We start from the raw sequence: 16,544 nt of genomic DNA, 5'->3' as shown, positions 1-16,544 counted from the left end.
CCAGTTTCCTGCACTGTGCAGTGAGAGAGAGAGAGAGAGATCGAGAGAGAGAGAGAGAGAGAGAGAGAGAGAGAGAGAGAGAGAGAGAGAGAGAGAGAGACTGAGAGAGAGAGAGAGAGAGAGAGAGAGAGAGAGAGAGAGAGAGAGAGAGAGAGAGAGAGAGAGAGAGAGAGAGAGAGAGAGAGAGAGGAGAGAGAGAGAGAGAGAGAGAGAGAGAGAGAGAGAGAGAGAGAGAGAGAGAGAGAGAGAGAGAGAGAGCAAGAGCAAATAGCATATAATGCAGTAGTACTCGAGTTAGTTTGAATTGTATTTTAAATGCTCAGGATAAATCCTCGGGTCTCTCTTGCCAGCAGGTAGACAGTTGCATTCGCATACAAAATAGATAAGAGTTGACTTTACAACTCTCGGGAGTCACGCTTCGAAATAGATCTCACTCTTACTAGAGCAGCCTGTGACTGTGAGCACAGCAGCCTACAAAGTACAAACTGATAAAAGATGCAGACAATGTGGATTTCCTTTTTCCTTCTCAGACAACTGATCTTTATTTATAGCAGTCTGAGGGTGCGTTATAATACACAGTGCGCTCGCCGCTCGCTCGCAACGCGCGCTAATCCACCGTGGTCCCACTACAGCCATAGCGGTTGGAAATTGGTGGGCGGCCGATTAATGTCAGTCCAAAGCAAGCCCGTCTTCTTACCTGCGAGACGTCATAGCACTCTTCGAAAGCTGTCAAGTGTCCTCAAATGATAAGGGAAAGTCGACAAAGTGAACCTTCCCTTGCGCCGTTGCCGTATCGCTGTGAGGAGCGTTGCGCTCGGGAGGGCGGTTGGTTGAACAATGTTCAACTCCAGTCCAGAGATATGGGCCGGCCGGATACCCCGCCTCCAAGGGATATAGTAGCGGATATATTATAGTAGCCTGACATTGGCCGCCCAGGTTTACTAGTGGGTTCATCAATAGGGCCTTCATTTACACTTTTTTTGTGATTACTAGTAAATTGACTGTGTGTGTGCGTGCGTGTGTGTGTGTGTGCGCGCGTGCGTGTGTGTCTGAGTGAGTGTGCGTGCGTGCGTTCGTGTGTGGTGAAGGAGCAATGGTTAGGGATGGGTTGGTTATTGATGGGGAATCATCTTGTTAAGCCTAAACAGATTATTCATGAGGGCAGACAACGGAGTCTTTGGTTGAGGGTGGAATTTAACACTTTGGCTGCCTAAGGTTAAATTCATGATATACCATAGATTGCCAGCGCTATTTGTCTATGGAGAAAGTCCCCTTCTTTGCAGGGCTATAACTTTTTAAATTCTATTGCTACATTGCCATTATTAGGGCCCATTCAAAGTCCTATATGTATTGTTCATTGTGTAGCAACGTTAAACTTTTTCATTCACATATTCATAGTAAAGTATGGTCTAATGTATAAGTATGTTTTCATCTCTTTCTGCAGCTTTCTCCAGAACGTGATATATAGCCCCAAATGCATTATATTGATGATGAAATACAGTTTGATGGCAATCAGCGCGATATAAAAAATTCCAACTAGACGTACTTCTAGAAGTTACTACACGTCATCTGATGTTGACCGGATGGGCGAGGGGGCGTTTATAATTTCTGTGGGCAGCGTTATACCAATCATCTAATGTGGGTCAAATGTTGATAATAGCAGTTAGTATCGAAGACGGTAACGTTACACACTGAAACTCACCCCAGTCTCCGCGCGCCGTTGGGCGATCATCGTAGAGTAGAAATCTTATCATTATGGGATATATTTTTACCCGGTCCATCTCCAGCTTGTATAATGGTATATACGTCCAAATCATGTTGTTTATCGAGTTATTGCCAATCGATCACCATGTAGCGTGACGAGCCAGAGTCCCATGACCTATAGCGAGCGCCCGGAAGTACTACGGACGTCTAGGACAACCTCTATGCCACATCCTGTTTGGCGATTGCGCCGATCGGCCACCAGATGGCGCTCCTGCTGGTGGATCTCAGGCCAGCGGAGGGGACATATGAATCCGATCGCAGATTTTTGAAATATTGATATAAGGACGACGTAACGCGTCCTCCGGCAACTTTAGCATGGCCAGCAAAGACGTCTAAAGACGGTTCCCGGCAGTCAAAGTGTAAAATGAAGCATCGTATTGCAGCATGGAGAGATACAGAGTACAGCAGAGAATGCACAACCTTGGATCTCTCTAGAACTAACTCTCTAGAGAGCTAACAAAGTATTTAGATAAGTAGGTGCTTTGTATGAGATATGAGGTACAGAGTGTATGAGCTATGAGGTACAGAGTGTAGATATAATGAGGTACAGAGTGTAGATATAATGAGGTACAGAGTGTATGAGATATGAGGTACAGAGTGTAGATATAATGAGGTACAGAGTGTATGAGATATGAGGTACAGAGTGTAGAGATGTGAAGTACAGAGTGTAGATATAATGAGGTACAGAGTGAGATATGAAGTACAGAGTGTATGAGAGATATGAGGTACAGAGTGTAGATATATGAGGTACAGAGTGTAGAGATATGAGGTACAGAGTGTAGAGATATGAGGTACAGAGTGTAGAGATATATGAGGTACAGAGTGTAGAGATAATGAGGTACAGAGTGTAGAGATATATGAGGTACAGAGTGTAGAGATAATGAGGTACAGAGTGTAGATATAATGAGGTACAGAGTGTAGATATATATGAGGTACAGAGTGTATGAGATAATGAGGTACAGAGTGTAGATATATGAGGTACAGAGTGTAGAAATATGAGGTACAGAGTGTAGAAATATGAGGTACAGAATGTATGAGATAATGAGGTACAGAGTGTATGAGATATGAGGTACAGAGTGTAGAGATAATGAGGTACAGAGTGTAGAAATAGGAGGTACAGAGTGTAGAAATATGAGGTACAGAGTGTAGAGATAATGAGGTACAGAGTGTATGAGAGATATGAGGTAGATTGTGTATGAGAGATATGAGGTTTACTACGACTATGCTTGCAGCTCATGGTACCAAAGCACCTCAAAGGCCCTAAAAACAAGACTACAAACATCACAAAACAAACTGGTCAGACTACAGCTTGACCTGACTCCTAGAACCCACCTCACCCCTGCCCATTTTGATAACCTAGGATGGCTTAGAGTAGACGACAGAGTACAGCAACTTGCAATGGGCCTGGTCTACAAGATACACTACACCACTAAGGTACCCATGTACATGTCGAAATACTTCCCAAAGGTCAGTGAAGTCCACAACCACAACACCAGAGGGAGTTCCACAAATCATGTTCAACCCAGATTCGGCTCAAACAAGGGACTAAACACGTTTAGCAATTTAACACCCTACCCAAAGCCGTAAAATAATGTGAATCCCTACCCTCCTTCAAAACCGCTCTCAAAGAGCACATACGGGTGGCTGCAATTAGAAACTGGCCCCAGTAAATGTCCAAACACCCCCCCACCCAAACCCCTCCAATGTACAGTTTCTTCCCCTTCGAATGTATATATATTTTTTCATGATCTCCTTCTCTTAAACAGTACTGTATATTTGTATGCCTTGTATGTCATAAATGTCTTGATGAAACAGTACTGTATATCTGTATGTCATGTACTGTATGTCATAAATGTCTTGATGAATTGAAAATGGGGGACCCTGATGTAAACAAGACCAAAGTCTTTTTCTGGTCTGCACCCTTAACAATTGTTTGTATTAGGGCGGCTACGTGGCGTAGTGGGCAAGGCGCTCGCCACGAATGCGGAGACGCTGGGCTCGCCTGTTCGAGCCCAGCGCTCCACATTGCTTTCAGTTTAGCTGGTCGTTCATACTAATACACATTGGCCGTATTAGGGGGTGGGAAACTGATGGGTGGGGATCGGGCGTTGTGGACAGCGACTCCTACAGGTCGGTTGGTGCGCCTGCGCAGTAGAATCAGGAAGTGTCGGGGGCAGCGTGAGCCTCCCACGCGTTACTCCTCGCCACTGAGAGATCGAGCTGCGCAGGTGAAAAGATGCGACTGCTGTTACCTCAAGTACCGGAGGGGACTTGTGCTATGTATGACTTAGTCCACATTGCAGCCGGCTTGTGGGAGGCAAGAAACAGCGTTCGTGACAGGGGAGGGTTGAATTGGATGATACGAAATTGGGATGGGAGAAAATATAGAAAATGGGAGAAAAAGTGGATAAAAAAAAAAACAATTGTTTGTATTGAGCCGTACTGTATTGTACCCATTCTGCAATCTGTTAATAAAGTTTTCAATCAATCAATCAATCAATCATGAGATGAGGCTAAAGTGCAATTTGCGGTTTGCATGTTTGTGTTGTATAGCTGTCACAGCAGCTTCACAGTGTGACTAGTTGTTGTGGTGTGAGGGGTGTCATGTCTGGGCACAAGGCAGCAATGGCAGCTACAGAGAATATTACATTATGTTTTAGGCTGCCTTTGACCTTTTTCTTAATTTGATTTATTTGATTTCCTGTAAGACCTGCACAGGTCTGGAAATCTCTCAAGTGCACTAGGCTGAGATAACCTTTAATTCGATGTGCACTGTCTAGCAGTTCTGGAGAAAGAATCCTTTGTGGATCTAACTTGGGACTGGGTGGTGGAGAGGGTGCTGATTTAGTTTGGGGTGGGGCCCATTGATTGTAGTTATTTAAAATTTTGAATACATGTGACACATGTGTGTCCTCACTAGACGGACGGAGCTGAAGGGGTGTCATTCACTTGTTCTATTGGTTTATTCAAAGCTGCATGTTTTTGCCATAAGTACCAGACATGCTTTGGTGTATGTTTTGTCCCAGGTAGGGTCTCCTTTTTCCACCCTTGCTTTAAGGAGTTCCATCTTTTCTGGATTAAGGAAACCTCCAATTGGCCATCTGCTCTCTGTCCATATGATACGTAGGGATATTTCACTTTCATAGAACTAAAATCAGCAGTCTTACCTATATCTAAAGTCATCTACTAGTAAGCTAGCAACCACTACTGTCCCTGTTGTCCTCTGTCAACACCACCATTCCTCCCAGGTGTCAGGTTCCTCATTCCTTCCACCAATTCTGGGGACCTACAGTCAGGGCCGCCTGGGAGAAATGCGAGGCCCTGTGCGAGATTTAACGCGAGCCCCCCCCCCCCCCCCCCCCCCCAAAGGTAAAAAAAAAAAAAAAAAAAACAATTATATATATATATATATATACTTTTTTTTTTTTTTTTTTTTATACAGTCAACATATTCTTAAATAATAGCGCTGCCCGAGGCGGGGCATGATACAGTCAACATATAGCAAAAGAGAGAGCGAGAGAGAGCTCCCGTTCTACAGTCAATATACAGTGTACAGAGAGAGAGAGAGAGAGAGAGAGAGAGAGAGAGAGACACATTGGAAAGAAATTGAAATGCTATTTGGCCCTAAACAGAGAGTACACAGTGGCAGAATACCTGAGCACTGTGACTGAAGATCCTTGAGCACAGCCTAGCCATCGAGAAAGGCCGCCATAGGCAGACTGTGTGTGTTAGAAAGAGAGAGAGAGAGAGAGAGAACATGTGTGTTTGTCATGTGTGTGTGTGTTAGAGAGAGACTATAGCATGTATGAGAGATTCAAAAGGACAAAGATCAACACTTAAATCCAACAAGAAGAGCGTCTATACCAGAGAAACCAAAGCAGCAAGGAGCCAATGGCCGACATCAGCTAAATAGGCTAGCCAGGTACTGTGACACCAGGCCACGTGACACACAGCTTTGGCCAACGGCCCAACGCTACCCAAGCTACACAAACGACCATTCACACACAGCACATGTCGTATCTCCAAATGTTGTGAAGTAGCATATGTTTTGCCTGGAAAAAAACATCGTTATTAACAAAACATTCGGGAGGGGAAGGAAGGAAGAGTGGGGTAATGTCATGACATTTTACCTGGCTGCACGAGGAACGCAGGGCGAAAGGCCGCAACACAGGTCTCCACGTTGACGAAAGGCCTCTCGCTGTCGGGACAAAGCTATGGCCAGAGCCTTGTCATGGTGCAGGCCCGACTACATCTTCTGTCAAAGATGATGTCGTAGTCAGAGTGCCAGGGCCTGCTATTCTCAAGGCTAACTGATAGCATCAAACGAACGTTCCCAGCTGACGCTAAACAGCTAACTGGCTAACAGTTAGCTCAATCAGGCACCTGGCTGCATGTAGTAGCCGCATAGCTTGCTTCTGCGTTAGCTAACAGCTAACAAGCTATGCGGCTACTGTCTACATACAGCCAGGTGCTCTCACCAGGCACACACAGTTAGCTACTAGTAGTACTATATATTAGCTAGTCGACCAGTTTGGCTCCAGAGAGAGAGAAAGATAGATAGGTCAGGACAGGTCCACGGCGGGTATATAATCATAGGTTGACTCACCATAACGCAGTATCAATGAATGCGGCGCGGCCGGCGCCAATGGTAAAGTTGGAAGGAGACTTGGCCCACGGTGTAATTTCTTCTTCTTCTTCGAGTACTTTCCGGCAGACTGGACACCTTTCGGCGTATTGCTGCCTAACAGATTTATCTGCTCACAAGTTCTCTTCTCCTTCTTTTGAAAAGACATCCACTCGCCTCGCCTCGCTCCTCTGAATAGGTTAGCTAACGCTAGTTAGCCTTTAGCTAAGCTAGCTACTAGCCGACATCATGCTACTAGCCGGCTATACCATGACAAGGCTCCGGCCATTTGTCCCGCTAGCGAGAGGCCTTTCGTCAACGTTCCTTGGTGACCGACCGACTGATAATGATGATAATGACCGACCTCTTTCTTCGTCTTGGCTGGCATAACTAAGCATAGTCAAAAGCTGCACGCGCGAAATAGTCGTCAAACGCAGCTGACTCACGCGGCGCCGGCGTACTACTGATGTAAGTAAAACCACTCCCTTCGTTGAAACCTGCCTGCTGCTGCAGAACCCCAGAAGCTGAGCTCCAATAGTGAGTATGTCTGCAGGACTGCAGACCCAGGAACAAGTCAGACACATTCTACAAACGTGTCTAATGTGAAATATATAAGCATATAAGCAAAACTAGATTTTAGGTCTGTGATGAAAAAGGGCCTCGCGGGAAGGGGGGCCTCGCAAAAAAATAAAAAAAAAATAAAAAAAAATAATAAAAAAAATTAATACAAAATATATATATATATATTTTTTTTTTTTTTTTTTTTTTCGATGCCCCCCTTCCCGCGAGGCCCTGTGCAACCGCACTGCTCGCACACCCCCTGAGGCGGCCCTGCCTACAGTAGTCTAAATATCATACTTCTGAAGTATAAACAAACTACTGCTGTGAAGATTTCAATAAAGCAAACAATTCTGAGTCAAACGTGTTTATTTTGACCTTTGAAGGTTTGAGTTTGATAGGTTTGAGTGTGTTGTGTATCTTTGCCTTGCATAGAATGTTCAGGGAGTAGTTACCATGGTTACCTGCTGCCTTGCTGGAGGAAAGTGTAACGGTTTCACTAAGCCAGAACACAGGTGCAGACACAAACAAGCAGAGACGATGTGGAATCAGAGTATAACACAAATGTTGGGTGTATTTAATGAGAAAAGAAGAGTAACAGAATCCAGTCGCTAGACTGTCCAGGAAGTGAGCAGGTACGGGGTAGTCAGACGAGCGTAGGGGCGTAGCCAGGAGAGGGTTCTCATACAGTCCAGGGATGTTCACGGAGAGAATGGTCAGGCAGGCAGAGGTCATTCACAGGAATCCAAGACAGGGGGACAGGGAGTGGAGCCAGGCAGGAACTGTGAGCAAAAGGAGGACAAGGTCATTAGAAGCACAATAGAACACGGACTGATAAAGAGAACAAGGCACGAGAATATGGATCAAATCAAATCAAATCAAATCAAATTTATTTGTAAGGCCCGACAACACACGTTAATGTCGCCATGGGCCGTACACGTCTTCTTTAAACAAGTCAAGAAGAAACATAACAATAAGTCAAGAACAAAACAAGAACACCATAAGGTCTGTTAAAGTTATGTGATGTATACGATTGCATGTAACTGTCTAACTGTTTCCACAAGAGGGCGCTATAGGCGGAGCTATTAATGCTGGTGCCAGGTAAGAGGTATAAAAGGAGATGTTAACTCCCCCTCTGTCTCTTCCCATCTACCTCTCACAGAGAGAAGGTCTCATGTACTAGTATGCTCAATGTGATAATAAACCACGCCGATTAATGGCTGAAGTGAGAGGACCTTGTCGTCATGACCAAGTTATATATATTTTTGTATCAAATTTTTTCTCCCATTTTCTATTTTTCTCCCATCCCAATTTCGTATCGTCCAATTCTACCCTCCCCTGTCTCGAACGCTGTTAGGCCATGCCTCCCACAAGCCGGCTGCAATGTGGACGAAGCCTTACATCACGTGTCCCCTCCGGTACTCGAGGAAGCAGCCGTCGCATCTTTTCACCTGCACAGTGCGATCTCTCAGCAGCGGGGGTCTGCGTGGGAGGGACACGCCGCCCCGTCGCTTCCTGATTCTGCTGCGCAGGCGCACCAACCGACCTGTAGGAGTCGCTGTCCACAACGTCCGATCCCCACCCATCAGCTTTCCCACCCCTAACACTGCCAATTGTGTTAGTATGAACGACCAGCCAAGCTGATAGCAATGCGGAGAGCTGGGCTCGAACCCAGCATCTCCTGCATTGGTGGAGAGCGCCTTGCCCACTACACCACCTAGCCGCCCCGTCATGACCAAGTTATTGTCGCCCCATAAGTGACTCTGTCAACAGGTTATGGGCCCAGATCACGCAGGGGCGAAATAATAAGGGTAGCAAGTTTAGCTGAAAGTATAGGCTAGGTTAGCACCGGGAGCACCGCGTGGCTAAGGCTAGGCTAACGGGAGCTAAAGCTACGCCTACCATCAAAAGATCAACATGGACCCCAACACGACGATCCTGCGCAACAAGAGGAAGCGGGGCACCGACCCCGCCGACGCGCTGCTGCTGGCGTGCAAGCGGATCCGCCCGGAGAGCAGCGCGCAGAGCCCCGGGGAGGCGGCACCGGGGGAGACGGAGCCTGCTGAGCCCAATGGAGACGAGGTGGAGAACTCCGTCTTCAAACTCGTGGCGACCAAAGGAAGGAGCAAATGGCCCTCGTTCAACGGAAGAGCAGAGGACTATGAGCTCTGGGAAGAGCGAATGTTGTGCTGCATGCACGGTGTGGGACTGAAGACAGCGATCTTGACGGCCCCCACGGGACCACTAACGGCGAAAGCGCAAGCCCTGGACACCAAGCAAAATGCCGACACATTCTGTGAGTTAGCACCACTGCTAGACGACACAAGCTTGGGGCTGATATTCCGCGACACTAAGGACAAAGGCAGAGAGAGCCTGAAAGTGTTGAGAGAACATTATATCGGACAGGGAAGACCCCGAATCGTATCCCTCTACATAACACTAACCGCGCTGAAGAAGGGGCACACCGAGACTGTGACCGAATACGTCATCAGAGCTGAGCAGATCATTACGGCGCTTAAGAGTGCAGGAGAAGCACCAAGCGATGGACTAATGATGGCGATGGTTAGAGGACTACCGGAGCTGTACAAACCGTTCACACTACTGGTAACACACGGTTCAGCGGACATGTCGCTGGGAGAGTTCAAGGCCAAGTTGCGGAACTTTGAGGCCTCAGAAGACACCCACCCAGTTGCCGCGGAGGCGGGAGAGAGGGTGCTGAAAGCCCGGGCGGCACCGAGAGAGAAGACCAGGCCCACGACGGAGCTGGCGTGTTGGCGATGCGGAGAAAAAGGGCATCGGAAAGATAACCGCACAAAGACTGTTTGGTGTAGCTTCTGCAAATCCACGGGCACACAGACAAAGTGTGTAGAAAGAAAGGCGACCAGAGCGCACGGTACGCGCATGGACAAGATGGCGACGACGGCGGACGTGAGACGAGTCGAGACGACGCCCAGAGAGTAGCGGGATGAGAGGACTTCATCTTCGGGGGCGCAGACAGCGTACGTCACCCAGCCAACGCAGCAGCAGCAGGCCCAAAGGAAGGGACTGATCGTGGACACAGGTGCGTCGTCCCACGTCATCAACGACAGGAATCGATTCAAGAACTTTGACAACACCTTCAAGCCGGAGAGACACAGCATGGAGCTGGCAGACGGGAAGCGCACTTACGGGTTGGCGCAAGGGAGAGGAGACGCACAGGTATGCCTCATAGACAGTGAGGGGCGCCGGTGTACAGTGACGTTAAAGAACGCTCTCTACATACCCTCGTTCCCACAAGAACTATTCTCTGTAAAATCTGCTACTGCGAACGGTGCCAAAGTGTTCTTCAATGAAGGTAAATATGTTCTTGTAGAGCCTGACGGTATGCGATTTAACATAGAGGTGTACAAGAGAATGTATTATCTACAAACAGATTGTAATGACAACGACAAGTGTAATAATAATGATATGTGTAATGTGACTGTCAGTCACGATATTCAGACATGGCATGAGATCATGGGTCATTGTAATTACGAGGATTTACTGAAATTGCAAGCAGTGACAGAAGGCATGCACATTAACACTTTGAGCGCCACGCCGTGTTTTCCTTTTTACCCCCTTGAATGCCACGGTCCACTCCCAATGTTAACGTTAATATCGCCTAATCTATGTTTTAAATTATGGATATGTGTCTAATCTGCCCGTCGCTTATCAAAGAATCATTTTCCAGTCAGTGTTGTCAAGGCAGATTGGTTTTTTATCGCTTCATTTCCGTTTGAGAGCATTTTGAAAAGCACCCGTTTTCAGGTGAAAAACAACATATTCTATGATAATCGCCTTTTATTGGAATATTCCAGAACGTTGATATTTGTCGGCCTATTTATAAATCGTTTTCAAATAAACGCTAGATGATCAATAGTATACGTGCACGCACGCACGTTCGAGCCGCGCGCTGATAATAGCTGCTTTCATTTCCTCATGGATTTTACAGTGAAACAGCTAGAGCACATATCACAAAAAAGCTTATATCTCCTCGAAAACGAGTCTGATTATCCTAACACTGATAACATAGATTCCTTACCTGACATCAGATGGTATCCAAATGGTATATTCCAATTCCTGATCACCATTCGAAAAAATCGATAAGTATATTGATCCAACGTGTGTACAGTATAACCCATGCTTGCCGCGGCTCAGAGTATCCAGAATGAACTCTGGTAACTCCGGCTGCATCAGTGGACTGGAAAATGTGGACTGGAATATATTTTTTCCCCCATCCATTTTCATTGAGTCCATTCCAAAAGGGTGATTTACCATCTGGGAGACGATAGGGGGGCGCTTTTTTCACATCTGATCGCCGGCGGCCCCTGGATTTCCAACGGTAGGCTCGGGTGATGCAATATGATTTCAGATCGCAAAAAAAATAAATAAAAAAAAATCAGAGAAAAGCTTTCAACGTCACTATCGTAAACCCGAGATTAGCCGTGACGTGGCACTCAAAGTGTTAAAGGTGAAAAGCGTAGACCTGACAAAGAATGTGAAGTGTGCATAAAGGGGAAGTTCACTCAATCGAGAAATAGAAGTCCCACAGAAAAAGTAAAGGTACCACTTGCGCTAGTTAACACAGATCTAGCCGGTCCAGTAAGCAACGAGTCCATAGGTGGCTTTGGATATGTACAGTCTTTTACAGATGTGTGTACAGGGGCAGTGTTTGTTTACTTTCTCAAAGCAAAGAGTGACACACTCCAGGCCACGGAGAAATTCCTGGCAGACGTAGCCCCTTATGGCAACATAAGATGCTTGAGGTCCGACAACGGAACCGAGTTCACAAATAGAGAGTTCCAATCACTGTTGAGAAGGAACAAGATAAGACACGAGACGTCATGTCTGTACTCCCCACACCAGAACGGGGTGGCAGAGAGGGAAGGACGTACTCTTTTCGAAATGGCTAGGTGTAAGCTAATAGCTGGTAACTTACCTAAGAGTCTATGGCATTATGCGGTACAAGAAGCCGCTTCCACCAGAAACTGGTGTTTTAATAAGCACACGGGCATACAGCACTGACAGGAAAGAAATGTAATCTAGCTAGAATGCACAAATTTGGATCAGTGTGTTATGCTTAGCAGCAGGACAGAGGAAAGCTCGAGTCCAGATGTGAAAAAGGACTCTTTGTAGGGCACAACAAAGGAAGCCCCGCTTTCCTAGTCTATTATCCCGGTAAAGGGAAAGTGCAAAAACACAGGCTAGTCAAATTTGTCACAAAGACAACATGTGAGAACGAGACACAGACAGATGAGCCAGAGCTGGACTCCAGAGAAAGGTGTGAAGAAACAGAGACACCTCAGCCTAGTGTACAGACAGACAGTCAGCAACCCCCAGAGGACGATGACGAGGAGCACCCGAGGGTGACGTCACGTGCCCCATGCAGTGGGAGGTATCCCTCACGGGAACACAAACCCCCAAAGTATCTGAAAGACTATGCCCGGAGAGAAAGTGACGAGGATGACAGTACACTTACCAGCATTGATTACTGCTACAGAGTAGTGAGTGGAGTACCTCAGACCTTTAAAGAGGCCATAGTGTCCCCTGAATCAAGTAAATGGGAGAGAGCAATGGATGAGGAGATGAGGTCCCTAGAGGACAACCACACCTTTACTCTAACCAAGTTACCAGAGGGCAGACAGACAGTGGGAGGAAAATGGGTGTACTCAATCAAGGAGGGTATTGAAGGCCACGACAAGTACAAAGCCAGGTTCGTAGCTAAATGTTTAAATACAGAAGGAGGGTACTCCATGTTTAAATACAGAAGGAGGGTAGCTACATGTTTAAATACAGAAGGAGGGTACTCCATGTTTAAATACAGAAGGAGTGGATTCCATATTTAAATACAGGAGTGGATTCCATGTTTAAATACAGAAGTGGATTCTATGTTTAAATACAGAAGTGGATGATTTAATCATCGCAGCGGACAACACTAGAAACCTAGAGGCAGGTTAAAACATTTTCTGGGCATGGACTTCGAACAGTCTGCCAGTTGTGTAAAAATATCCCAGAAAAGATCCTGAAATGTTTTGACATGCAAGAATGTAGGACAAGGGAAACACCAACATCCGGCGCAGTCATGAGCAGTCGCATTACAGAGAGCTCTCACCATCGAACCAAAACAACAAGGTTTTGTGCACATTTTCTCCTCCTGCTAATATGGATTATGGATTTATACCTCAATTCATCAATGAAGCAACATCAAACAGAAGTGGAGAGAAGTGAAAACGGTTTTAACGAGACCCACAGTGACTTCTACCTTCTCAATGGCTCTGAAAAGAAACATCTACACGTCGGAACGGCGGCTATACACACGTTACTAACAGCGAGCCCGGTACGTAAGAACTTACCCCCGAATGGCAGATTGGACCGTAGGACCATGATCATCCTGGTTCTGCTACTTTCGGGAGACATTCATTTAAACCCAGGCCCGGTCTTGACCAGAACTCAGGCTAGAAGACTTGGTCTGGCAGCGCAAGAAGCGAGGGAGGTTTCCATCGCGACCAACAACAACATCAACAACTCGACCCGTGGCAACATCCACTGCGCGGACGGCAACTCTTCCCCAATGACGCCGCAGCAGACGAGCACACGTGAGGCAGAGATGAGAGGAGGTGAACCGAGGGTCGAAACCATGACGACCATCTCGACGCGGGATTTAAACATCTCAACGCCCGATAGCCGGCTAGCCAGCGGAGCTAACAGCGAAAACATCCAGGAAAAAAGGACTCTGGAACGAGTCTTTTGTTGTACCAGCACGGCGCGGGACCCGACCCCCCCCTCCCCCCTTCCCAACCACATCAACAAAGCCCCCCCAACCGGCAACCCCACGGACAAATCGCCTGCTAAATTAGCCAACCTAGCCAGGCTGGCTATGTTTACCAGCCCAGGAGGACAAAGGGTTGCCGCCAGAGAAGACACAGGACAAAGGACCCCCCCTCCCCCCTCCCCACACACCAACACACAGACCTCACGGAGACAACAACAAAGACCACCCCACCCTCCCCCACAGCAGCACCAGACACAGACGAAGTCAATTACCTGGAACTTGACGACATCAATACCACAGCATATAAAAACGGACTACACATTTTTCACCTGAATGTAAACAGCATAAAGCATAAGCTGGATGAAATAAGAAACCTGTTTATGAGCGGTAAGGTAGACTTAATATGCTTTACTGAAACTAAACTGGATCCATCTGTAACAGACCCTGAAATAGAGTTAGAGAACTATACTATAGTCCGTAATGACAGAAACCAGTATGGAGGTGGTGTTTGTATGTACATACATAAGGACACCAAATTCATTACCCGTACTGACCTTCATCATGAGACATTGAAACCGTATGGGTGGACATTTTATTTGAAAGGGCTAAATCTGTTCTAGTCGGCAGAATATACAGACCGCCAGATCAAACTGGCTTTTATGATACTCTGGATGTGTGCTTAGCTGGAGCTGAGGATGCGGAAAAAATTCTTATTGGGGATTGGAACACGGATATGCAACAAAAAGATGCACCGTCTTCAAATCCTTCAATAGGTTTTGTGATCTGCACGGCCTCAGCCAACTAATCACCCAACCCACAAGGATATGTGAATCAACTCAGACTACCATTGACCTCATACTGACCTCTGACAAGTCCAAGATCTCCAATAAAGGGGTTATAGCATGTGGGTTAAGTGATCATTATATGATATTCTGTACCCGCAAAAAGCTAAAACTAAAGGCTGGCTGTCACAAAACAGTCACATCTAGAGACCTCAAAACCTACTCTAGCGAGGCCTTTAACCTTGAACTGGAGAGTCTGGACTGGTCAGATGAACTCAATGGTACACTGGTTGAAGAAACTTGGCTTGGCTTCAAAACCAAATTTTCATCAATACTAAACAACATGGCCCCCCTAAGAACCACCAGGGTAAAAAATCGCGCTGAGCCATGGATGCACACTGAAATACTGACCGCTATGAAAGCCAGAGACAAAAAATGCTCTGAGTTTCGTAAAAGCCAGTCAAAGCTTACCAAAAGCACGAGCAGTGAACTCCAAGACCACGTGACTGAACTCAAACTAGAAAGAAACAGACTAAGAAATGACGTAAACTCCACGATCAAAACTGCAAAAAAAAATTTCATCAATGACAAAACCGAGGAAAACAAAAATAAACCACGTGAACTTTGGAAATTACTCAACAATCAACTAGGCTGCAGTAAAAAACTTAAAACCAGGTTCTCAAACATAAACATAAAGACGGACAACACGCTCATCACAGACAAGCTGGATGTAGCCAATTACTTAAACACTTTCTTCACAAACATAGCCACAACACTGGTAAACAAACTACCCTCCCACTCAGGGCAGTATGGGGTAGAACACATAGTAGCATACTACAAGAACCTAGGCGTCCACAAAGACGACTTCAAACTGGAAATGGTAACTACAGATGAGGTACTCAAAAAACTGAGCGCCCTCCAACCAAACAAGGCCACTGGCCATGACAACATCCCCTCCAAATTCCTCAGAGACTCAGCAGCAGCCATCAACCCCAGTCATCACACACATAATAAACCTCTCCATAAAACAGGGACACGTCCCCAAGGACTTCAAAATTGCGAGAGTAACACCCCTGCACAAAAAGGGCAGCAAATAGACCCGGGTAACTACCGCCCTGTTTCTATCCTTACATCCATCTCGAAAGTCATGGAAAAAATAGTATACGAACAGATCGAAAAGTACCTTGCGGAAAAAAATCTAATCTACGAATTCCAATCTGGCTTCAGAACATCCCACTCCACGGACACATACCTTCTCTACTTGAACGACCACATCAAACAAGAGGTGGACGCGGGCAAATACTGCGGCATGGTCATGCTGGACCTACAAAAGGCCTTCGACACTGTCAATCACACCATTCTGATTGACAAGCTAAAAGCAATTGGTTTTGATAGTTTATCAGTGAGCTGGATACAATCCTACCTGGAGGGGAGGGAACAGATGGTGGAAGTAAACAGTACCCTATCCCCCCCCCTCACAGTGAGCTGTGGTGTTCCACAAGGAAGCATACTAGGACCGCTACTATTCCTAATTTATGCAAATGACATGTCGTCAGCTTGTGACTGCAACTTGTTCCTGTTTGCGGACGACTCAGCCCTGCTGGTCTCTGACAAGAACAAGTTACAGGTTGAAAAAGCCCTCAGCTCGGAACTAGGCAAAATCTGCATATGGCTCGCCGACAACAAACTATCATTACACATGGGCAAAACAGAGTCCATTCTCTTCGGTTCAAATAACAAACTCAGCAAGACCGACGGCTTCTCGGTTGCAGTGGGTGACAATATTATCACAAGGAAAGATGAAATTACCTACCTGGGTTCCATCCTAGAGGCTAATCTTTCCTGTGACAAAATGGCATCCAATGTAATAAAAAAAGTCAACCAACGAACGCGATTCTTGTACCGGATCTCCTCTCTGGTAAACAAGAATACCCTGAAGACTCTAGCAGGAGCATTCATTCAAGGGTACTACGACTACGACCTCATGGTACCAAAGCACCTCAAAGGCACTAAAAAACAAATTACA

The 16,544-nt window shown here is 46.3% G+C and overlaps 1 protein-coding gene across 2 annotated transcripts in view; it reads right to left on the bottom strand.

Moving 5' to 3' along the window:
• The window catches only part of ptpn11b (protein tyrosine phosphatase non-receptor type 11b), a 206,636-nt gene extending 205,817 nt beyond the window's left edge, over window positions 1-819 (bottom strand). For both annotated transcript variants that reach the window (XM_084332718.1, XM_084332719.1), the window contains exon 1: window positions 698-819. In XM_084332718.1, coding sequence (XP_084188844.1) covers window positions 698-711 — 14 coding nt within the window. In that variant the 5' untranslated portion in view covers window positions 712-819. The remainder of the gene's footprint in view (window positions 1-697) is intronic.
• Window positions 820-16,544: the final 15,725 nt, after the last annotated feature.

Source organism: Notolepis coatsorum (genome assembly GCF_963971535.1).
Source record: "Notolepis coatsorum genome assembly, chromosome: 17".
In the NCBI taxonomy this organism is placed as follows: domain Eukaryota; kingdom Metazoa; phylum Chordata; class Actinopteri; order Aulopiformes; family Paralepididae; genus Notolepis; species Notolepis coatsorum.
The sequence above is the reverse complement of the archived record's forward strand: the minus strand, read 5'-3'. Positions and strand labels throughout refer to the sequence as shown.